The 25,954-nt window shown below is 41.8% G+C and overlaps 1 protein-coding gene across 2 annotated transcripts in view; it reads right to left on the bottom strand.

The window, feature by feature from the left end:
- Positions 1-3,646: 3,646 nt before the first annotated feature.
- MMD (monocyte to macrophage differentiation associated) overlaps positions 3,647-25,954 on the bottom strand; it is a 56,191-nt gene continuing 33,883 nt past the window's right edge. The window contains exons 3-7 of one of the 2 annotated variants that reach the window (XM_073588112.1): positions 19,133-19,293; positions 17,906-17,980; positions 16,093-16,194; positions 13,637-13,706; positions 3,647-8,489 (exon numbers count right to left, since the gene is read on the bottom strand). In XM_073588112.1, the coding sequence (XP_073444213.1) occupies positions 8,286-8,489; positions 13,637-13,706; positions 16,093-16,194; positions 17,906-17,980; positions 19,133-19,293 (612 nt within the window). In that variant the 3' untranslated portion in view covers positions 3,647-8,285. Of the gene's footprint in view, positions 8,490-12,420; positions 13,440-13,636; positions 13,707-16,092; positions 16,195-17,905; positions 17,981-19,132; positions 19,294-25,954 lie in introns of those variants that run through there. The other variant, XM_073588113.1, reaches the window with a different exon arrangement.

The raw sequence follows: 25,954 nt of genomic DNA, 5'->3' as shown, positions 1-25,954 counted from the left end.
GACGGCATAAAATCGAACATGCTCAAAGAGTTTATACACTATTTATTGAACTCGCTTCATTTTTGGGTGCAGGTTAAATTTATAAGTTAAATTTGTAATATGTTTTAATTAACAACTCAACAACAAAGACATTTTAGCAAGATAATTAAGTTTTATTATTTTTACGCTCAAATGTATCAAGACGACAGATAAAAAATGTACAGAAAAATGTTCAAGTTCAAACATTTCTAGTAATGCTTCGAAAAGAGAAAAATAGGACAATAATTGCTACAATAATCAAACACAGTGAGCAGCTATGTGTTACAGTGGTTAATACCATGTGTCCATCACATGACGTTTCATAGGAGCTGAAACAGACTTGGGGAGGAAATAAAAAAGGAAAAAAAAAAAAAAGCATTGGGAATGGTTAGCAATTAAACTCTAAATAGCACAAAAAAAGTTTCTATAGACAGGCATTTAGAAATTTAGTCCGAATTCAGACATTCATGAAAAATGGTCAGTGTTATACGGAATGACCACAGGTCTCCTGACCTGAACTTAACAGCAGTCTCGTAGGCATGTATGAGGCTGCAGAGTTCGGGTCGGGACACCTGCGGCCAGTCCATACATCATGATCCGCATACAGACGTCTGAATTAAGCCTAAGAAGTCTCTCCAACTGGTGTGGCTCTAGGACTCCTGACTATGAAGCAGAGACCTTCCTTTTGGACTGGTCATCTCAACTCTGCATTAAAACTATTCCAATATTTTTAAATTTTTTTTATTGGATCCTCTGTTACCAATCAGTAATGTAAGTAGTGAGTGAATTGAAACACTACTGTCTTCTGCCGTTTGCAGCGCTGCTCTGTTCCTCTCCTGCATCACATGAGTGCAGTGGAGACCAGCCGGCTCACACAGTGTCTTTTGTGTGGACTGGAAGCCACTTCCTCAATTTAAGTCTATAAGACTTAGAACAAGGCTCGGAGCTGACAGTCCACAAAATGAGGTGATCAGCGAGAGCTGCCGTCATATGCTGCAAGGGAGGGGACTGGAGCAGCGCTGGAAATGGCAGAAGACAGCGATCGTTAAGTATTTTAATTCACACACTTAAAGAATTAAGTAGCCCTTTAGACTATTTTTTTTTTCTAAATCCTTTTTGTTAAAATGTGAACTTTTTTGGGGACACTGTAGAAGAATCTCATTTCTTCTTAGATGGAAAGCGCACACATGATTGCAGGCAGAAAGGCGGCTTTCGGTACATGCTAGAGGTTGCTGTTTTACAAGAGCTGCAGATGCGAGACCACAGGTCTAGGAGGTTGCACAGGCCCTAGATTTTCAATTTTGTGCAGTCACTTCTCACCTAAACAAGTCAGTCGCAACGGAGTACAAACAATCTTGATTGATCAATATAGCAGACTAACACGCTATACCTCATACCTAGTGTGGCCACCTGTAAGTATGTTTATACTCGTGAGATTAGATTAGGTTGCATGGAATAAAATGACAAGAAATAAAAAAAGAAAAAAAAAAAAAAAAAGTATAGTAGCTTGGTGTTTTATATTAATATTAGGAAATCCCAACACACAAGGGGTAACACTTTGAATATTTTGTTTCTGGTTTTGTACAGAAAAGTAACCACATACGATAAATAAAACTTTCATAGACCGAGTAGGACATATTCGGACTGAATACATAATTAGGTGGCCTAAATATTCTAAAGACGACTAGGGATCGATTCTGAAAGTTCTGGGTACAAGCTGGGCATTATTTTATTCCAAAAATGTAATGCCTATTAGTTTTTGAAGTCCTCAACAAAATGCTTAAGGGGTCGATCCATCAAGGCTGTCGTAGCGCACGTTCACAATACGGTAGTCTTGCAGGAGCAAAATACGCCCAATTCATTAAGAGGCACAGGCCAATTTTGAGTGGCATGCACTCTGCCAAAAATGCTTGTCCATTCAGGAACAGGAGTAGAATTTTTGCTATGCAAATAGTCAGCTCTTTGGATGAACTGACGTGTCAGCATGGCCATCACCCCCCCTTCCCTTCTTCCCCTCCGCCCATTTCGGCAGAGCTGATTCAATCTGGCATGAAAAAGGCAAAAGTCAAAAAAACAATTGAGCAACTTTCCAATTCATGGCGCATATACATAAACCAATGGCAATATAACCCAAGGTAAATTGGAAATCTGGACAACTGTGATGCACCCATTTATGTAACCTTTCACATGAAAAAGCACTCATTCTTAGTGATGTGGTAACACATAAGACAGTAGAGCTCCTATAGGGGCCTATAGTTTTTCTAATTTTTACATCTTTAAAGAGGAAGATGAATTAGTAGTTGCTTCTCGTTTTCTTCTTCAAAGTCTACAGTTCATATTTAAGCAAATACTTATAAAATCCTCACCACTAAGCCATAGAACTGTAGAATTTTGGCAATTAAAGGAATACTGTTAAGAATGTTCCCTATATAAAAAGACACTCATTTTTCTGTTCTAATTGGTTATATAAGAGCATCTTTTTAATAGAATAAAAAGGGAAACAAATCTAAAAAGCTCACAAATAAGATATATGGAAGGTGTGGTCAAGTACATGACAAGCAATGACACTGTGTTAGTCAGTACTCCTCACTGTAAGTCAATCTGTAGGACATTAGGCACTTCTATGTTACCAATAGGCTGTAGACCGGTATGGTGCACTGTACATACATCGGGCGACTGGCTCCTTATACAAGCCTTATCCATTTGCATCTATAATACTAAGTAACCACCACTCTGTTAGTGGTTATTAGTATCTTGTACCTGGGCTACCGCCACCCCATACACCCTGCCATATATTATTGGTAATGTGAGTAGGTATTGGCAAGTAAGGCTGTTTGTTTCTTCTTTTTTTTTTTCGGGGGGGGGCAATATAGTTGGACTTCTACACTCATAGGAGCCAAGCTGTCACGCTGTCTATTGGTATATGTAGGATTATGGTCAACAAGGTGAAAAAAAAAAAAAAGTTAAAATGGGTTTATATTTTTTCTACTCTTTATTTAATGTCCCACTTTATAGGATCTTCCTTAAAGGGAAGATGTCACCCCATTTTAGCCCTATGAGCTGCCGGCACCGCCATCAGGGGCTTATCTACAGCATTTTGTAATGCTGTAGATAAGCCCCAATGAAACCTGAAAGATAAGAAAAACACGTTAGATTATACTTACCGGGGGGCGGGTGCGGTGGGTGTCGCGGTCCGGCGCCTCCCATTTTCATACGATGATGTCCTCCTCCTTGCTTCTCCCTTGGCTCCTGCGCAGGTTTATTTTATCTGCCCTGTTGAGGGAAAAGTAAAGTAGTGCAGTGCGGTCCTGCGCACTACAGTACTTTACTCTGCCCTCAACAGGGCAGATAAAGTACACCTGCGCAGGAGCCGAGGGAGAAGCAAGGAGGAGGACATCGTATGAAAATGGGAGGCGCCGGACCGAACGCTAGGGTGAGTATAATCTAACTCTTTTTTCTTATCTTTCAGGCTTCATCGGGGGCTTATCTACAGCATTACAGAATGCTGTAGATAAGTCCCTGATGGCTGTGGCCGCAGCTTATAGGCCAAAAATGGTGTGACAGATTCCCTTTAAGGGCATGTAAAAACCTTCTGACTGGTAAGGGGATCGCATTGCTGGAGGTTCACAAAAAAAAAAAAAAAATGACTCTAGTGCCTGTAATTTATTTTTTTTATAGGGTGAGGTGTCCGCCCATTGAAATAAATGCGTTATAGGAGATCCACAAATATTCTGACAAGTCAAAGTAGTCAGCCTAACGCCACCACCAGCTCAGACATTCAATGTAGATAAACTCCACCTGTGGTTGCACATGACAGAAAAACGGTTAACAACATTACCAGATCAACAAAAAAACACGGCTACCGACAAGAAAAGTACATTGATTTAAGAAAATAGTTTCAATACTTTCAATAGATGTTCTGTTAGAATCTATTTGAGGAGTGTGGTACAAAGTCTCAGATATATTATACTATACAGTGGGGAAAATAAGTATTTGATAGACTGCGGATTCTGCATGTTTTCCTGCCTACAAAGAATGGAGAGGTCGGTAATTTTAACTTCAACTGTGAATCTAAAAATAAATACCAGAAAATCACAATCTATGATTTTTACATAATGTGCATTTTATTGCATGAAATGAGTATTTGATCACCTACCATCCAAGCAAGAATTGTGTCTCACAGACCTGTTAGTTTTTCTTTAAGATGCCCTCCTACTGTGCACTCATTACCTGTATAAAAGACACCTGTGCACACAATCACACTCCAACCTTCCCACCAAGACCAAAGAGCTGTCTTGGGACACCAGGGACAAAATTGTAAGCCTACACAAGGCTCAGATGGGCTATAGGACAATAGGCAAGCAGCTTGGTAAGGAGGCAACAACTGTTGGCACAACTATTAGACAATGGAAGAAACACAAGATGACTGTCAATCTTCCTTGGCCTGGGGCTCCATGCAAGATCTCGCCTCGTGGGGTAAGGAGGATTCTGAGAAATGTCAAAAATCCGCCCAGAATTACATAGGTTGACCTGGTCAATGACATTAAATGAGCTGAGACCACAATCTCAAATATTACTGTCAGTAACACTACGCCATCATAGATTAAAATCCTGCCTGGCACGCAAGATCCCCCTGCTCATGCCAGCACATATCCAGGCCTGTTTGAAGTTCACCAATGACCATCTGAATGATCCAATAGAAACATGGGAGAAGGTCATGTGATCAGATAAGACCAAAATAGAAGATTTTGGTATCAACTCCACTCGCCGTGTTTGAAGGAAGAAGGATGAGAACATCCCCAAGAACACTGCCCTAACCATGAAGCATGGTGAGGGAAACATTATACTTTGGGGGTGCTTTTCTGCACAAGGAACAGGACAACTGCACTGTATTGAAGGGAGGATGGATGGGGTTATGTATCATGAGATTTTGGCCAACAACCTCCTTCTGTCAGTAAGAGCACTGAAGATGGGTCGTGCCTGGGTCTTCCAGCATGACAATGACTCAAAACACACAGCCAGGGCAACTAAGGGATGGCTCCGTAAGAAGCATTTCAAGGTCCTGAAGTGATCTAGTCAGTCACCAGACCTGAACCCAATAGAAAATCTTTGGAGGGAGCTGAAACGCAATGTTGCCCAGGGACAGCCCCGGACCCTGAAAGATCTGGAGAAGATCTGTATGGAAGAGTGGGCCAAAATCCCTGCCACAGTGTATGCAAACTTGGTCAAAAACTAAAGGAAATGCCTGAACTTTAATTGCCAACAAAGGTTTATGTATCAAATATTAAGTTCTGTTTTACTATTGTATAAATACTTATTTCATGCAATAAAATGCTAATTAATTATGTAGAAATCATACAATGTAATTTCTGGTTTTCCTTTTTAGATTCTGACTCTCACAGTTGAAGTGCATATATGATAAAAATTACAGACCTCTACTATTCTTTGTAGGTGGGAAACTTGCAAAATCGGCAGTGGATCAAATACTTATTTTTCCCCACTATGTCCATAAAGGCAAGAACACAAAAAAAAAAATAAAATAAAGAGGGAGGACAAAAGGGAATATATTTCAGAAAAGGCAGCATGTCTTTAGTATAACCATGTGAAAAATAGAGTTCAAAAAGATTAATGAAATATTCATCTTAATATAAGACATTTGAAAAATGCATCAGGTGCCATAAAGATGGTGCAAATTCTAATGGTTCAGGGTACTGAAATATAAAGATTAGATCTCAAGAATAGTATTCAGTAAGAACATTTGGGGTAAACTTATACACTGCTATTTCTAGTACAGGGCATGACAAGGTGGTACATGGCACAGGCATCCTCTCTCGGACATGTGAATCAAATTCCTGTGTCAGGCATTACCCTGGACATAACACCGGGTATTAATTTTGCCCGAATGCTCCATTAATCTACATGAACTATTTTTATAGGCAGTAACTTTTATTTATAAAATTATAATGTATTTGCATATGATATTGGTAATTGTACATTATAAGTGTCAGGCATAATCTGCTCATACATAAAAGGTTCATGGGTAAATATCCTATATCAGGGGTGTCGGCAGTTGCCCCATAGTCTAAGAACCTCAGGGTTAAGTGCCCGATGCTACAGACATTATAGCAACAAGCTGGTCATTACAATACTCATGAACACCACACCAGCACCACAGAAATACATATTAAATACTATGCGTCTCACTTGTTATTATTTCGATCTCATTTTTCTTAATACTGTTCAGCCTAGTGGTTATTAGAATACAACGAGAAAATGGATAGCCCGATTCTTGAAAAGGCAAATTATAGTCATTGACTTGTCTGCATTTCAGCAAGGGATATCTTATGTTAGCACTTCAACTTTCAGTCCTAAACTTTAAATGCCGTGTGGTGGCTACTTTTACAAAATAGCTTTTAAGAGTCAATTAGAGCAGTCACACAAAGACGCCAGAGAAGTGTCTCAGGGGCATATCTAGAAGTGTCTGGCAAGGGGCATCAACAAGACCCTTCTGTAGCCAGTATCTTCAAATACTCAAAAGAAAAGCCTAAGGTAAAGTGTAAAGCATAGCCCAGCTATGGTAGGGTTTCAAGACCATCTGCAGACTGGCTCGTGGGGCTGTTAGAAAAAAGAGCCCATCATTAGGGATGACCTCTTGATTAAATCAAATTTGTTTGTGTTAAATATATGTTTTTGAAAATCTTTGAATTTTTTTTAATATATCACAATCTGTATTAAAAAGAATATATAGCAATCATGCAATTTTCAAACTGTCCATTGGGGCTCTTACAGATTATGCTGCTTTTCGTTTAAGGAAACAACATATGTACATAGACACAATGGTCAGACCACAACCCTATCTTTTGTATTGAAGTGTCCAAAGAGCCTGTGCATAGGTCATTGTGAAAGGAGACGGAACAAAGAAAGTTGTGACATCGCCTTTTGTGATTTGTGGATCCTCTATTATCACCCATTGTAATCAATGTGATAAGAAAACTCTTATAAACCCTTTGTTAAAGAACAGGAAGTACGAGTCTAAGAAAGCCTTAGTGGCCAGTGTAAAAATTGCAAGATTACTCATTTTATTTATTTTTCTAATAAAGATCTTGATTAGTGATAAGTGAGTATACTCGTTGCTCGGGTGACCTCCGAGTATTTTGGCGTGCTCGGAGATTTCGTTTCTGTACTACGCAGATGAATGATTTGCGGCTGCTAGACAGCCTGAATACATGTGAGGAATGGCTGTTTGTTAGGGAATTCCCATATGTATTCAGCCTGTCTACAAGTCGCAAATCATGCAGATGAGATGATGAAAACAATCTCCGAGCACGCCAAAATACTCAGAGGACACCCGAGCATGCTTGGGAAAACCAGAGCAACGAGTATACTCGCTCATCACTAATCTTGCTATAAAACAAAAAAGGTAACTTTTTTTTTTTTTTAAATAGATGTAATACAAAAACCTGATTGCAACAATAAGTCATTTTCTGATGAGACTTGCCCCTACCCTCAATATATTATTCTAAATTTGCATTAGGTCCTGGTTGGTTGCCACTTATTTAAGAACCACTGAGGTTAAAAGAAAAAAAAATAGCATTTCTTCAACACTAAAAACAAGTTTTGCAGGTTTTGTCCCTTTGACACAATGCTGAACCCCTCTAGCTTTCATGGATATAACAGAAGGTGGAAATGGTGGTAATGTGTGAGTGAAATCACGCCAGCTTTCCTTCTGCTTCCGGAGTAAGAGGACAACTGCTTTCCTTCTTTTACAAGCAGATGCAGCTCTCGCTTTTGGAATGTATAGAGTTTTCATTTTTGCAAGTGCTTGTAGAAACGGAGGAATGAAAATACCCTCATTTGTTGGCATTTTAAAACTTGAAATGTTTGAATTCGACTTGTAAGGAAATACATCTGTGTTTAAAAAGTGTCATCAAACCGTTGATAGAAAAGAATTTCCCGCGTTGTAAACATTAGAGAAGCCATTTGCAGGACCTGACTTTAACGGCCCTAAGAGCTGGCTGCTGAGCATTTCTGTGGCTGGGACGGGCAGGAAAGCTTTGGACCATGCCAGCCATGGGCAAAATATTGGCGAGGAATGACCCTCATTATTAACTGCTATTAAGATTCACATCTTGTTCACAGTAAGCTGCAGAGAACCGGATACTTCAGTGCATGTTCTGCAGAATACAATACCTCCTTCCCCTTGTCCTACATTCTTTGCCAAGTCAAGTAATACTGATAGTGTTATTGTTTTAATCTTCCTCATTGTGTCATACATGTCGGATCAGATCTGAAGACGGGCTTTTGTAAAGGTACTTCCAAATGGCGTAATAATGCACAGCGGCTGCAAGTGCCACAAAGAGATGCCAAATGGCATGTGCAAAAGGGATGATTCCATCGCTCTTGAAGAACACCACGCCCATGCAGTAGATCAGCCCTCCCCAGGCAAGTTCTTGTAGGCCGTCTGTGTTGTTCTGTAAAGTAAAACCAAGTGCTATCAATGATCACGGCCAAAATAATCAAAAAACCAACACCACCAAATGAATGCTTAAGGCCCCTAACGTACATCAGCAAAAAAGTCAACTGAACCTGCAGATTTCAGCAGGACCAGCCAACAACTTGATGTGTACGTCCTCCTTCCCAGATAGTGTTGGGGGGCTGAAGGATAGGGCAGCTGAAATTTTTATCACCAGATCCAAATATATCCCCTCCCCCTCACTAATGCTTGGCAGAGCCCAGCACAAGTGCATGGGTGGAGTCATGGAAGATAGCTGTCTGGCCAACAGCCATCTAATGTGTATGGCCAGCTTAAAATGTAACCATTATTTTAATTTGGATTTCATAAATTAATAGTACAACTAAAAATAAACACTTCTGTAATCTATCTTTTCAGAGAAATCTACTTCTTTCCCCTGCCAGATTGATCTTTTACTCTAAAATCAGTGGTAAAATCTGTATTTGATAAGGACAGATTTTCCCATTCCTGAGGCTGGTTTCACATTTGCGTTTTTTAGCGCTGGAAAAAAACGCTAACCTGCGCATGCGTTTTTTCCCCTATCTTTAACATGGGTGCGCATACCTGCGCGCTTGTAAGCGCATGTATGCGATTTTCATGCGCTGCGTTTTTTTGGGGTGTGCGATTGGATTTTCCAGACGCATCATGTTGCATTTTTTGGCCCTGCAAAAAAGCGCATGCGCACATATGCGCACGTTTTGCGCTAAAAATGGCCATTATAGCCTATGGATGCGCATATGTGCGCACTGGCATGCTCATGTAAGCGTTTTTTTGCATATGCGTTTTTTTTTTTTAACCATGGAATTTAGGGGTTTGAGTTAGAGTTAGGGTTAGTTAAGGGGGTTTAGGGTTAGGGTTAGGGTCAGGGTTAGGGTTGGGTTTTGGGTCAGGGTTAGGGTTTAGTATGGTTTGGTTAAGGGTTAGGGTCAGGGTTAGGGTCAGGATTAGGGTTAAGTATGGTTTTGTTAAGGGTTAGGGTCAGGGTTAGGGTTAGGGTCAGGGTTAGGGTTAAGTATGGTTTTGTTAAGGATTAGGGTCAGGGTTAGGGTCAGGATTAGGGTTAAGTATGGTTTTGTTAAGGGTTAGGGTTAGGGTCAGGGTTAGGGTTAGGGTTAGGGTTAAGTATGGTTTTGTTAAGGGTTAGGGTCAGGGTTAGGGTCAGGGTTAGTTAGGGTTTAGGGTTTGGGTTAGGGTTAAGTATGATTTGTTTAAGGGTTAGGGTCAGGGTTAGGGTTAGGGTTAGGGTCAGGGTTAGGGTTAGTAAAGTCATGGTTTGGGTAGTGTGAGGGGCCACCTAAAAATGTTGGAAAAAAACGCAAACGCGGTAAAAACGCGCTAAAAACGCATACAAACGCATAAAAACGCTGCGTTTTTTTCATGCATGCTCATAAAAATGCTTGAAAAAAACGCAGCAGTTGTATGCTTATGTATGCGTTTTTTCAATGCGTTTTTTTGCGGGAAAAACGCGCTGCAAAAAAAAGCAAGTGTGAAACTAGCCTGAGATAGGAGATGATAGTTGGTATTCAACTTTTAGGTTGTTGCTGGAGGCAGACACAGAGATTCTGCTATCAGTTCTCCTAAAACAGCAGTTAAAATTCTATATTCTATGGAAAACTGTATGAGCACCAATTGCCATCTTGTTTCTCAGCCTTGGGAAAATCTGTATTCACTGAAGACAGATTTCACCGGCAAATTTTGAATTTTGAGAACTATCAGTCTTGGGGGAGAAAGAAGAGGATTTTTCTAATAAGATATCTTACAAAGTGTGTTATTCTCAGGTATACTGTTGAGTTATGAGGTACTCTACAACAATTCACATGATAAGACGACACTCCAACTTGAACTACCTACAACTATGGAACAATCTTGGGAACATACCTTAGAATAGTAAGATGGCTTGGCTTTTATATTAGTAGCAAAGTAGTGTTATATTTTCAATTAAAATGGGCAATTTTACATCAACACTTTTTCCAAACCTCTCCACTTTCCTACAGCACTACTCAGAGAGCAAACAGTACTTCCAGGGTGAATGACTTGGGTTCTATGGAATTCTATTTCTTACTAGTGATGCAATGGTTTGAACAATTAAATGTAGGTGGAGAACCCTCCCAGGTTATATACATGACCTATTAGAAGGTCACAATGTGCTATTTTAAGAAAAGAAACAAAAGGCATTAATACAGAAAAAAATAATATATCTAAAGAATATATTTTCTAGATTTGAAAACTAGGTTTCAAAATGTAAAGCGGTTCTCCTTGGTGCCATCACTCCCTAAGGGCATGGATGAAAGTAGGACCGAAATAGGGAAAATTTAGATGGGACCTCTTCATTCTAGGTCCTATTGGTTGGCCATCACTCTAACCCAGTTTTTAAAGAGGTTTAGACACGTGTATCATCCCAGGTAGGTAAGAGTGTCACCCATGTGTCAGTGTTTTTCATGTACGTAAATCTTCTATCCTTTACAAATGTTGAACACAGATGGCTCGACTGACCGATAGACTTGTATTGGCCCTTTTCATCCATAAGGCCGGAGAAGTCTACATGATTTTTGCATGGATACAAAATCCGTGAAAAAACACAGACATGTGAATAGCATCACAGAATACGTACCCACTATAATCTATCGGTGAAAATTACGGATGCAACACATGGACGTCTGAAAGATCACAATCATTCATCTAAATACCTGGAGATTGTATATTGGATTGGATATTCTTTATTTCTACTTTATACAAACTAGACTTTAGATGTTACCGAAATGCATTAAGCTAGACCTCCTGTGAGTCATCCAAGACTGAAGCGTTAAGTAGAATAAGTTTAGTTTTATTTCGCACGACGTTCAACTCGTGTAAAATAAGAAAGAATGCATTCATTCCATGGATAGTATGTATTACGACCTCCGTGCACTGGAATGGCAAATATGTGACTCATGCAGCAATGTTTTTATTGCATTCTCCTATGGGTTTCTAACTTTTCTTGCCAAATTTTTGTGGAGAAAGGGCTTAAAGATGTGTACAAAAGACAACAAAAAACAAATACAAGTCAATGATTGAAAATTTATGTTCATGTTTCTTTTGTTCCTAAAAAAATTCACCTACTGTGAATATTGGCCCTATAACACAGCCATATTTGTGGTGTGTGAGTCAGCCATAAAGCATCAATGAAAGGGTAAAGGGAACCAGTCGCGTGAAAAAACGGTATTTCAGTCACGAGGTGGCAGTGGCACGGTTTCAGTTCCACTCTGTGTATAGAAAGCGGAGGCTGTAACTACGCCTCAAAACCCCCATTCCATGCAGTGACTGAAAGCAAGATCAGCCTTACAGCCTGCTTTCAGTCAGAGCTGGGGCTTTCTATGCACAGTGCAGTGACTGAACCCATGCTGGCACCGCCCCATGACTGAATGCCGAACACTGCCGGAAGGAATAAAATCCCTTCCTCATAGTGCGGACATCTGGCTGGTTCACAATGCTGTTAACCTGCAGATTAACCCCATATTTTCAGGTTAATAGCGTTTTTACACACGAGAGGTTCCATTTTAATACAATTGGCAACTTTTGCGTCTTGGTGATTTTCCTCATCACAATTAGAAATATCACACTAAATACATAATAGATAGTGAAAACACTTGTAGCCCTCTTTATTTTTTTCTGCCACTAGTCCATTAATTCCCCATCTTCTTTTCATGTATGTAAAATGGCTGCCAGCTTCCACTATGTACACTGTCCTTTTAAGTCTGAGTCACTCGCCCTGCTCTGGACTAGTCCATCTAAGGGGGGGGGGGGGGGCGGCACTATCTCATACTACCAAAGAACAGTGTGCATAATCTAGCCTGAGACACATGTAATATATTGCAGGTAGTGAGGATGTCGCCACGGATCCGAGACAGACCAAGAGATAAAGGTTTATTTACAGGGATTTTCTCTCCATGCATGGAGGAGCATAAGGGGGTTAAATGTGACAGTGTAAAACAGTAAAGCAGCACAACAGAACTGAGGAAAGCAATAAAACAGTAATGCAGCGTTGAAACTGTTAAATTAAGATAATTATAACATATCAGTCCAGGGAAAGCTTGATTGAAGAGTCTACTTCTCCCACACTGGCACTGACAACAGCGGCGCTTGCAGTCTCTAAAGTCTCTACTCTGAATGAAGCTGGGGCCTCCAGAGGTTGAAGCAAGAAGCAGGGAGATGATGCGGACTTGAGTCTCCCCTGCTCTGAGTCTCTGTATGATACCACGCCTGTCTCTCCACAGGAACGATGCTACGCACACTGTGAAGTCTCTTTACCACACTCAGTGGCTCCAGCTTGTCACTGCGGTCCCCGGGACAGCGCACTCGTGTCACTGTCTCTGCACTGTCAGGGGAGAAGTATCCTCTAGTCATGGAGGCTACCGAGTCCACGTACTCACATACGGCGCTCTCAACACCTCGTCCTTCGGTCTCAGTCTCTCTTTGGGAGCACAGTGCTGCAGCCTGCAATCTGTCTCTCGCGCTCTGTTCTCTCGCCCTCACCCTGCACAGCTTCCTGTCCAACGCTCCTTTTCTATGGTCACTGCCCCCCACGGTCACATGGTTAAGTCGGTCCGGGCCAGAAAGTCTTCCCCCTCGGCAACCCTGTTGTCTAGCTAGGTGGCTCCGCAGACAGAGCAGGAGAGGTAACCCCTTTTAGGCTCTTCCTCCTCTTCACCTCTTTACACACACCCCACTTTCTCTTCGATTGACCAGTCCAGTGTAGAAGGACTGGCTCCATTTTACAAAGCATTTAGAAGAAGCTGGCAGACATTTTACATAGAGAAGAGAGGACAAGGAATCCGGTATAGTAGCAGAAACGGCTAAAAAGGAGGACACCAGATATCCTAATTATGCATTCATTGTGAATTCTTTCATGTCAGGTAAAGCGTCGCTTTAACTAAAAAAAAAAAAAAAAAAAAAAAAAAAATAAACCCATTACTACATTCACAAAGTTAATGGTTCACTGCCTGTGGGAAGTTATTTTTTTCCAGATACACTACCGTCTCTCTCATTTAATTTCTATAATCATTTGTCAAAAATATTCTTATGTTTATGGAAGAAAACAGGATTTCACATGAACATAGAAATTCTTACCATTGATGTCACTACTAAAGCTGGAGAAAATCCCATTGCTAGGTAGAAGAGCAATTCAACAATCTTATACCTAGAAGAATGAAATACATTCTTAATGGCCCAAATGTTAAAAAAAAAATAAAAATAAATAAATAAAATGCCAAATCACGAGAGAGCATTCACACCCACAAATTAACAGCGACAATACCAAATCTAATTAGGAACCACGTATACTCTTAAAGGTTATATGCAACCTCGATCATGGTAAACCTGATTTGTAGAGGAGCCTACAGTATGTACCGTTTCTGCATTTCTTTTTTACTTGGGAGACCTAGTCTTTGGGTAAATTCCAGCTCGGAGATCAGAGGCCATTCCCATGAAGCATGTTCTTACTCTTCCCTTTCCTTGCCCCACTGCTTTAGCCAAACAAATATGAAGACCTGCACTCACACAAGTATAAATTCTGGACTTTATTCCATGGATTGTTCAATACATAAAATAAATAACGCTTTTCGGCTTCTGTCCTGAATCCCTTTTCAAACCTTTTGGTTGTCTCAAAGATCCTATTCCAATATATATATATATAATAATAATAATAATAATAATAATAATAATAATAATAATAATAATAAGAGCAAATACCTCCAATTAGAAATGTATTATAGTTCTTTAGATTCGCTATGTTTCTTTCCTCATGTGTGGACATTGCAGGACCTTAGGCATCCATGGTTACGTCCACTGAGAAAGTGAAAGATACTGTAGTTGCTAGTGGTTGCCACCATGGATCCTTAAGGTCCTGCAATGCCTGCCCATGAGGAAAGAGTCATAGCAAATCTGAAGAACTATACATTTCTAATTGGAGGCATTTGTGAATATTATTATTACACCTACTACTTATTGGGATTAGTGATGAGCAAGTGTGCTCGGTTCTTGAGATTTCTGAGCATGCTCGGGTGTCCTCAGAGTATTTTGGCGTGCTCGGAGATTATATTTCAGTTTCTCCAGCTGCTTCATATGTGGCTGCTAGACAGCCTGAATACAAGTGGGGATTTCCTAACAAACAGGCAATCCTCACATGTATTCAGGCTGTCTAGTAGCCACAAATCATGCAGCTGCGCCGACACAAACTAAATCTCCGAGGAACGCCCAAACTACTCGAACGCCTGAGCATGCTCGGAAATCTTGAGTAACGAGCACACTCGCTCATCACTAATTGAGATAGGATCTTGGTGATGGGAATCCCCTTTAATTGGTGACATTAGGTGGTAAAAAAGTCAGTTTTAAAAATCTTCCAGTGATTTAGAGTTTAATGTCTTTCCAAAGAGGCCATTGCATTACACAGCTAAAATAAATGTAAAATACTCCATATAATAGAAAAAAAAACTCTCCCTATAACCTTTTACTACATTTTGGAGTGAGGAAATGCAAACTCCTTGCAAATTTTGCTCTTGGTCAGATATTAGAGCCTCAATGGTGTTAAAGGATGGGGGAGCCACCGATTATCCAGGAGTCCAAGCACTAAGGCCGGTTTCACATTTGCGTTAAAGGCCGCAGCGTCGGCCTGCGCACGGCCGCCGCTAAGCCCCGCCTCCGCCGGTAGCTCCGCTTCCAGGAGCATGACGCTGCATGCGTCCCCTATCTTTATCACTGAGGACACAAGCTGTGTGCAGTATGTGTTTGGCGGCGCCTGCGTCCTTTTGACGGTGCGCCGAGCGCAACCAAATTGCAACAGGTTGCGTTTGGCGCTGGTCGGCGCACCGTCAAAAGGACGCAGGCACCGCCAAAACGCATACTGCGCACGGCCTGCGTCCTCAGTGATAAAGATAGGGGACGCATGACGCATGCAGCATCATGTGCCCGGAGGCGGAGCTACCGGTGGAGGCCCGGCAGGGGCGGGGCTTAGCGGCGGCCGTGCGCAGGCCGACGCTGCAGCCTTTAACGCAAATGTGAAACCGGCCTAACAGGCACATAATTGCCAACTACTTGCTTGTTGTGTCTGGTGCCCATCTCTGCCACCACAGAGTGGTCACAGACTGCTTCTGCCAGCGATTATAGCCATCACGTCGACAGAGCAGCAACATTTCTTCAGCTCTGCCCTACTGAAGGGACATGACTGCCGAAGTCACGCTGATTGCCAACTGACGCCGCGCTGCCTAACTGCAAGAAGCCGGCTGTCAATCAGCATGACACTAGGAGCCACGCCCCGGCAACAGAGCAGCCTGGAAGAAGAGGAGCTGCTCTGTTCATGTAAAGCTGCTAATTGTTCTGGGCCACACCAGGTACAAAAGGCAGGTAGCTGCTTCTAATAGGAACTACCTGACTGCTCGTTTTTAGGTATATAGTATAAAAAAAAATTCCTGGACTGTAATCCTTTCAACTGTTGAGCCAGTGCTCGGCAATAATATTGACATAAAAGAACACAGACTAGTGGAGGCAAAATATGTAAAACGAAGAACAAAATAAAAGGAAAAACTTACCTTTCATGGTATAAAAACACATAAATAGTTCCACTCACAGCCATCAACCATATAAACCACCTCATGTGAGAGGCCAGGGGTCCAAGTTCACGTAGATTCAACCTTGATATATGAGGAAACATTAATGGGTTAGAATTCAGTAGACTTCCGCTAATTCCCGAATAATTATAGGCTACTAAAAACAAAAGCCAATAAAGTCACAATGGAAATACTCCTTCAATTACGCAGAGACTACTGTCTACAAGAAGAAATATGATGATTCACCATGATATGTAGAGAAGCATTCATAATATATATATATGATGAGTAACATCTAGAGCAACGTGCCGGCCGGTTTTGAATAACTTTATGGAAAATACTACTCCAAGATACTAAAATAGAGGAATATGGATATTACGGTAATCTCTTAGACTGTAGTTAGTGAACTGATGTCATAGGGTATACACCAGGTTACTGAGTGGGGCATGTGTTTACAAAGCGCTCAATGAAATATATTGTTTCTAAAAAGGGTGTCAGGGTGTCAATAACTGACCGGTGAGAATACGATACCCAGCACCCCCCATGATCAGTTATAAGCTCCATTAGCTGGATGTAAACGGTGAACAGAGTTGTACAGTGCACCCTCCATTCAATGTGTAGAATTGCCCTTTTAACTCCTAGAATTTTTATTTCAACTCATTCTAGGATTAGGAGTCCAGTGGGCGGTCCTACTTACAGATTGTTATATATCAATGCAAATACAGTTGTACAGGGAAGGCTGATGATCACTGACTAGACCACAAGAATGTGGCTAAGGCCGGGGTCAGACTTCCCAGAAACCCGCACTAGTCTCACATCTCAATACCCGGCACTCCCGCCGGCACTCGGCACGGAGTGTGCAGCTGCATGTCTTTTTATGCAGCCGCACACTCCGGTCCCGAGTGCCGGCGGCAGTCCCGGGTATTGATATGCGAGACTCGTGCGACTTTCTCGCAAGTCTGACCCCGGCCTAATGTGTAGAAACCGCTGAGCGTTGCCTCTTTGCTCTGAGACATTTAAACACTCACTTTGGGATTAGGAGGAGTCCAGTGGGCAGTCCTACTTAATGATTGTTAGCCATTTCTTGTATATATAATTGATCACTGACAAGACCATAAGAAGTTTAGTTCCCACTATGAGTTTTTTGACGTTGTGCGTGTTTTTTGTTATGTCTTACAGTTCCGGCAAAGTGGATGGGATTTATCGAAATCTCATGTCTACTGTCTTTTTTTTTTGTTGCTTTTTTTGTGTTCTATGTGCAGATTTTCCCCCAAAGAACTGCATGAGCTGTGGAAAATCCATGAAAAAAATAAAACACATGAGTTTCTAATGCACTTCTGCTGCCGAAACGCACTAAAAATGCACGCAAGCCAGACATGACCTGATCAGTAAAGTTTGGCCAATCCAAATACCAGGAATCATCAAAAACACAGCAGCCTTGACATAACATATAAAGAAACAAAAATCGCAGAGTAAAAAAAGTGATAAAAACACAAAACACCTAATAGGAGCAGAAAATCTACAACATCAAAATCTCGTCAAATACTCACTGTGGGAACAGGGCCTAAAATGATATATTACAAGTAATCTGTTCCCAGTCTGTTTTTGCTCTATAGTACACTACCTTTAAAACATTGTAAAAGGTATCTTCACCATGGTTGCGTCAAAAAGTAGTTCGGAAAAACATTCATTAAAATTTTAAAGGGATTAATACGCTCAGGATAATATTCCTGAATACGGCATGCAGACGACATACTTGGCATTAACACCCGCTAATTGGAATTTCAATACCCACCATGGTGCATAGGATGCCGCAATGAAAAAGTAGATGACCATTCTGTCACACATGTGGAAACAGTGCTCTACAGTTCTGGGAAGAAGAAAAGAAAGCTTATCTGGATGGTTCTGGAAATGATCTGCTGTCACATCAATAATGCAATACATTAGGGAAAGTGGCCAATTGTTCTTCTGCTTGGTGACAACGCTCCAGGGAGCTCATTCACAAAGTCAAAAGGGAAAGAAAAAAAAAGCATGGAGAGATCCATTATGGTATGCCAGCTTACAAGAGCGGTAGAAAAACTACCGGCCATATGCTATGCATCATTAATGGAGAGGACACTACAGATCTATAGTCTAGAAGAAGTGATAAACCGAGGACAAACAATAGAAGTAGGCCATCAAAACAAATGCAAGAACTGGGGCTGTCCTGTGACCTAATCTGCCACCATTGTCAATTCCGTCATATTTGTTCTTTACTATTGGGTGAAGCTCCAATGACTCATGTAACGTATACGTAACGCATAACCAAGGAGTGATTAAAGAACTAATTACAGTACATCAGCCACATGCAACTAGATGGCTTCTTACTAGTGATGATCCAGTATACTCGTTGCCCGGGTTTCCCCGAGCATGCTCGGGTGATCTTCGAGTGTTCGGGCGTGCTCGAAGATTTAGGTTGTGTCGAAGCTGCTGCATGATTTGTGGCTGCTAGACAGCCTGAATACATGTGGGGATTTCCTATCAAAGAAGCATTCCACACATGTATTCAGCCTGTCCAGCAGCCACAAATCATGCAGCCGAGTCGACACAAACTAAATCTCCGAGCACGCCAGAATACTCGAAGATCACCCGAGCATGCTCGGGAAAACCCGGGCAACGAGTATACTCGCTCATCACTACTTCTTACCCAACGACAAAGAAGAAGCTTGACTGAGGCCCAACTAAATGGTCCAGACAGTTGTATCAAGGTCCAAATGAAATTTAAACTAATCTGTGTAGACCGTTCAAAGAAAAGCAAGGTGATCCCTTATGACCCCAAAGCGATTCTCCAGCAGTGAGAAATCACATTTATACGTGTCTGGAAGTGCATTGGGGCGTGAGGATGCACTTACAACTCCTCAGACTCACACCCCCTTTTAAAACGATAGACAGGCATCTAAATGGTTTAGTGGAGCAGAAGGTTCTGACAGGCTCCCATTAACCTTTAGGGCGACAATAATGGACTCCTCCTAGAGATACATACCTAAGATGACTTTTCTTCCAGGTAACTATGTGAAACACAGTGGACACTATAAAAAGGGCACAGAGGCCCATTCCATAAATCCATGCGGTTATCTTTTCCCAACGATCATCTGACATGCGGTGTAATAAAGCACTTCCCACAATAGACGGGACGATGAGGAACTGCAAAATATAGACATTTGTAAAGGATCGTGCACGGACGAGGCCTAAGCCTGTTATCACCTCTCAGAAAACAGACTTTCATTGTGTATATGTACTTTACTGAAACTAGAAAAGTCATTATAGTATACATTATATTTCCACAGATTTTCAACTTTTCTGGAAATAACGCTCAATGACAGTAGTCCTTCTTGCTTAAAACGACATTGATATACGGCAGTGAAGGGACTGAGCCGCCAGACACCATTAATGGGAAAGAGTTGGAGGAGTTCTGGAAAAGAAAAGCAATCTTTTTTTTTTGTTTTGTTTTTTTTAATTTTATACAACTTTTAATACATTTTTTAATGGGTGCATTAGTTTTGCTTCATCTTTGGTAAATTGCAAGGAATTGGCAAATTCAGCTACTTAAAGGGAATCTGTTGGCAGTTTTTTTGCTATGTAAAATGAGAGCAGCATAATATAGGGCAAGGGATCTTGATTCCTGCAATATATTACTTACTGGGCCGCCTGGTGCAGTTTTGATAAAATCAGTTTTTTTTCTGCTGTAGATGTAGCGCAGCCAAGTCTTCTGTTCTGCGTATAACCCCGCCCACCCCCCTGATTGCACCATGTACGCATGAAGATGCCGATCAGTTTTGGGGGCGGGGCTACACAGGTTAGTCTGACTAGTGTGATCTAGTCATGTAATGATAATCTCCTGGCTTAGGAAGTGAAATAGCTATAATCAGGCTCTATTGCCTTATATTATGCTGCTCTCCGATAAACCGCCGACATATTCCCTTTAATACCTCCCTCCCCAAGTATATGCCCATTTATCAGAACTCCTCTACAGGAATGTCAAAAATTTCTATAACTCTGATAGCATTATCAAAATATTTATCAGGTCACTTTCCCCTTGATTCTCAGTACAAACAATGCCCAGTGGTTTCTAGGAAAGTGGCAAAGGGAAATGTTTGCTCAGCAGTACAAACACGCAGCAGTGCACCCTGAACGGTCCAGCTAGATAAGACTACTGCCAGATGCCGCTCACCCCACTAGATTTGGTATGTCAATTATTGTTGATTTTCAAAAGTAACAGATCTGAGGACATGCGACATATTGCATAATGCTGAATACAAAGACCTGGCACTCAACTTAATATGAGAAACTGCTTTCATTCTAGTGCTTGAACACGTTTCGATCACCTGAACCTTCATCAGTTACGTACTATTGCAAATATAGGATTTCCTACGGACGCTTAGTTGAAGCAAGTATGGATGTGTGGCAGACGAGCGGTGAATACCGCGTTTGGGAGAACACACGCGCGCCCCCACATCCTATGAGATCGCCAACTAGGTCTAACGCCTCTTCTAGTACCGTATGCCCATGGATGCTGACACATCCATACTTGCTTCAACTAAGCGCCCATAGGAAATCCTATATTTGCAATAGTACGTAACTGATGAAGGTCCAGGTGACCGAAACGTTTTCAAGTTCAAGTACTATAATAAAAGCAATTTCTCATATTAAGTTGAGTGCCAGGTCTTTGTGTTCACTATTATATGGTTTGGGAACTTACCTCGGCACCATCTATAGCAGTGCTCACGGTGCTTCTTCTCATACTGAATAATGCAACATACACACACCTTCTTTGTGGGTCCTGCACGCATGAATCTTACATTATAGATTTTAAATTATTAATTTCTGGGGTATGAAAACATACCTGATATCGGATACATCATAGTCATATACTGTATTTCGATCTATTCCTTCTACTTTTCCTAATATATCATTTTTGGTGCTGCCCATTATCCCGTTTCTAGTTATCGCCCTAACACTTTACGATAAACTGGCCATATTTCCATCATTTACCAATTTAATTCTCAAGAACAGGAGACCTTGATTAACGAAAACTACAAGGCTGATGGACATTTTCATTATGGCTGGTGGTAGCGCAAGATTATTCTGGTCCTAGATTATCAATGCTCCAGATATACATGCTGCCATAGGTATTGGTGATACTCATGGAGCACATTTCTAAGAGTAACAGATGTTAAAAACAAATCACACAGCTGTATTCGTGGCCAAAATCTCCTATATTAGTAGATATAAGAGGTCCATGTTATTAAACTTCAAATCAGAATTTATTCCAGAATACAGTGACTACAGCTGTATTTGCCACTGGGCCCAGTAGATCCAATGCCTATGGCAGCAAGTTGCGGTGCCAGCGTGAAAGAAAAATAAAAATGTGTCCAAATGTATTGGCGTCGGAGTCATGGAATTCGAGGAGTCGGGAGTTGGAGATTTGGCTTACCGACTCCACAGCCCTGGTATGAGGGAGTTGGAGTCGGTGTCATGGAAATTGAGGAGTCGGGGGTTTGGCTTACCGACTCCACAGCCCTGCTATGTAGGTCACTGCAGTGTCTCAGAGGTGATAGAGATGGGGGAGCCGGAAGGTAAGCACTCCATGAAGCCAGAGGTACTGGGGAATTTTACTATAGTGGGAGGTGGTAGTGCTCAGCATACAGAGTGAGCAATAGTGTGATGGCACAGTGCAAGGAAAGGGCAGTGTGGGGTTCACAGTTTAAAAAGGGGGCACAGTATGGAGAACAAGCAGTGTGTGAGGGGACAGTGTAAAAAGGGAGCACAGTATGTAGAGAGGTAGTGTAGAGGGACATTATGAGGAGGGCATAGTGTGGAGACTGGCTAACAGAGGTGGCCAGTGTAAAGATATGAACTGCATGAAGTGGAGACAGTGTTGAGGCAATAGTTCATAAAGGAGGATGACATGGTGGATATAATACGTAAGGGCGGTTGTGCAGTTGAAATAATTCATTAAAGACAATGTGGCTGTTATAATTCATATGGGAGGACGATGCTGTGGTTATAGCTTATAAGGGAGAGCAGTGTGGCAGTCATAGTATATAACTGGGGACAGTGTGGAGGCAATATTTTATAGAAGTAGATAGTGCAGAGGCCATGTACCATAACAGAGAATGTGGGGGTTATGTACTCATACTATTCTAGTGGCGTATTCATGTACTGATGGTGGTTCTTGTGATGCATGCATGTACTGATGGTGGTTCTTGTGATGCATGCATGTACTGATGTTGGTTCTTGTGATGCATGCATGTACTGATGATGGTTCTTTTGTAGTAGTGTAGATGTATTAATCCTTAATTTTTCCTACTTGACAACAGATTATTATAGGGTCAGTGTGCTGTCAGTTGCACACATTGACAAGACAAAGACTGAAAATAGAGCAGTCTGAACGAGACCATGTATGGCAGCAGAACAAGTGTTTGACTAAAATTGCTTGGCCAATCACTCAGATTTTTCAGCCAGCATAGTTCCTGTGTTCCCTATCAGAGAGCTGCGGTGGTGATCTTAAGTCTGAAATTGGACATGCCAGATCCTTATCACCCCTGACATCATCTGTCAGAGGACTCTAAGCACATTAGATGGTCAGCCCAACTCGTCAATATCGGCAGGTTCAGTCCACCTTAGTCTAATCTATATGGGGGCTTTAACTACTATCTAAAGAGTATGGGTACTCAGTCTGACTTACCAGTAAGGGTACCATTACACGTAGCGATGCACCAGCGATCCCGACAACTAAGTGGTCGCTAAGTTGTCGCAGGGGTCGCTACTTACCTGTCAGACGCGGCGAGCCTGATGTCCTCCCGCCCGGCTCCATGCCTCGCTTGTCGACGCCACAGGAAGCCCAGCAGGAAGCGCCTGACGAGAAATGGTCCAGGGAGTTCTCGCGCGACCAACGATGAGCAGCGGGGGAGCGGGTCGGAGGTAAGTATCACATGCAGCAATATCGCTGCAACGTCACAAAATCGGTGACTTTACAGCGATATTGCTAGCGATATCGCAGTGTGTAACGGGGGCTTTAGGGATGTGACCACTTAAAATGCCTAGGGCACCACGATCGCCAAATCCAGCCCTTCAGTTAAACAATTCACTGTTTTTCTGCCCAGCCAAAAAGGCTACTTTCACACATCCGTTTTGTTGGTTGCGGCGGAGAGCCGGACCGCCGGATCAGGCCTGCAGCGGTGACACCGGATGCAGATGTGGCGCCTGATCTGGCTTGTTAATCATTTAAAGGAGCCACATCGGGGACGAGAGAGAGACGAAGAGACGCGCGCGCGCTGTGCTGCGCCGGGCACTTGTGGGGTTAAAACTCACAGTGCCCGGGCATGCGCTGTTGAAAAAGCCAGTCCGGCGCTGCAAAAAAACGTTGCAGCCAACATTTTTTGCTGACGCCGGACGGCGCAGGTTTGCCGTTTCCGGCAAAAAACGGAGGCGCCGCATGTCCATCTGGCACGATGATTACATTCTATGTGCCAAAACCGGATCCAATTCCGGATCCGGGTTGTCACACTTTTCACCGCATCGTGCCGGATTCAAAAAGACGGATGTGTGAAAGCAGCCTAAGCAACCACTTAAAGAGGACAGGTCACTTCTTTTGACATTTCTGCGTTAGTAAATACTCATATTTCTTGTGAAATAGTGTACAACTCTGGTTTGTTCCTGCTCTCTGTCATATCTACTGGAAACGTATGAATATAATGACAACTTGGTGTTATCTTTGTCAGTATGTATCCTTCATAAGATGTTCGGTGTGGACAGTGTCAGATTGTTTAGCAAGAACATTCAATTGCCAGTTTGTTACACATCTTCAGGAGAAATAACAGGAGCAACACATTGCGAAGTTCTGAGACAGGAAGAGAGAATTTAAAAAATTTTGGGAAACGTAATTACCAACATGTCATGAGAACTGACGGGGCCTTTTAAGTGCACATTGATCCGCTTGGATGCAAATAAACCCAGTGCCCAACCCACGTGATAAATTAAGAGATGAAGTTACTCATCAGCAGTTTACATTCCATTAGGTAAAATCGGAGTTATTGTTTACATGACTCACATACGGTTATATTCCACAGCAGTCTTGATAAACAGTGCGCTGGAGTAAAATGACCAAAATTAATTTGCCGCTTAAAAGGGGTTCTCCCAAAAGGTACCTTATAATTATTACATCTTGGGGAAAAAAAATATGTTGATTGGATGAGTTTAAAAAAAATGCTCCTGTGCTGAGAAAATCTTATAAATGTTCTCCTGCTGTGTACTGTTTAATGGCTGTGTCTGACCATGCAGAGCTGCTCCAGTTCATTGTCATCACATACCACAGCTCCTGGCCAGGGTGAAACATAAGTTACTTATAAGTGAGTATACAGACAAAACAGCAGGGTCTCAGAGCTGCTGCTTTCTGAGGTAATTCCTTTACATGTCTGTTTTATTTCAGAGATGAGTGTTTCTGTAGCCTGTGAGCACATCATAAGTCAAGTCCGTGACATATAAGATGCTGCTGGAACTCCTACCTCCCTGACGATTTATGATAAACACAGACGGCTGGAGATGTGCAGAAACACTCAATCACGTGTTGCCTCAGGCAGGGAAATGCGCTGCCTAAGAAAGTAGCAGTTCTGAGCCCCTGTCTGTATATTCACTTATCATAAATGACATATGCCCCCCCCAGGCCAGGAGATGTATTATGTGCAAAATGGGCAAATCATAAACCGGACCAGCTCTCCATGGTCGGACACAGCCATTACAGTGCATATAGCAGGTGCACATTTATAAGATTGTCACAGAAAAGGGCACTTTTTTCAACACATCCAATTGTGGAAATGTATATTATTCCAAGATCTATTGATTAAAATGTACTCTGTGGAAAAAAACCCTTAATTTTGGCTCATCTTTAGTGTGCAGTACAGCAAGAAATGTTATTCCAGGCGGAGACTGAAGTACATTTCTGTCGTAAAGTACATAACTTTTTTGGTGTAAATGATGACAAATTTCTCACACTTGGGAACGCCCCATCATGGATAAGCTCTGCCCTCTTTTTAAAAAGCTGGAGTTTTTTGAATGCAATTTCAAGTTGCACTATTGGCACCATTTTATGCTAGAAAACTGCTAGATGAATTGAGTGGTTGACTGGTTTCGAAAACCCGTGACCAAAGACTTTATTGGTGTTACTCATTTTGTTTTCCAAAACTTTTATTAGGGTTTTATATAACAAAAGGAAGGGGAGGGAAGGGTGCGGGGGACAGGGAGTGGAAGGGAAGAAAGGAGAACAGGGACCAAGACCCATTTTGGACCTCAAGGAATAAAACGAGTAGAGAGCAGCAAAAAAGAAAATTTACTTGTCTCTGAAGTACCCAAGATCATCTGGAGACTGCACAGACAAGGAACTGAATTCATATAATACCTTACTTCTCCTGCGGGGGCACTGCAGGAAACTGAACACCAGCTGACAAGTTCCCTCTTGATTACCACTGATCACGTCTGTTCCCAGCTGGAGGAACATTCTGTTATCATTTTAGGTTTGAGTAATCTTTTCTTGGGCTGAGGTCCCAAGTTGTGTTTGTCCAAGTCACGGCTGTTTACAAAGCCTCTTCTAAAAGTCTCAGCGGCTTTCCACTGTGTCATTAATTATCATTGGGAATTAATGGCAAGTTCCTTGCTTACTGGTGATAGCAGGGTTTCTACAAAATCTCAAATTGATAATTCTTCTAGTACTACTGTTGTCTATTATGAAGATAATGTACACAGTCTGGCTTCCGTCCTGGCAGTATTCGTCCTTTTCTGACAGTGTGCTCAGCAAAGAGCACAGTAT

The sequence above is a fragment of the Dendrobates tinctorius genome, unplaced genomic scaffold (genome assembly GCF_039654945.1).
Source record: "Dendrobates tinctorius isolate UK_male_01 unplaced genomic scaffold, ASM3965494v1 ptg000103l, whole genome shotgun sequence".
NCBI classification, from domain to species: Eukaryota; Metazoa; Chordata; class Amphibia; order Anura; family Dendrobatidae; genus Dendrobates; species Dendrobates tinctorius.
Note: the sequence above shows the minus strand (reverse complement) of the source record. Positions and strands in the feature narration are given on the sequence as shown.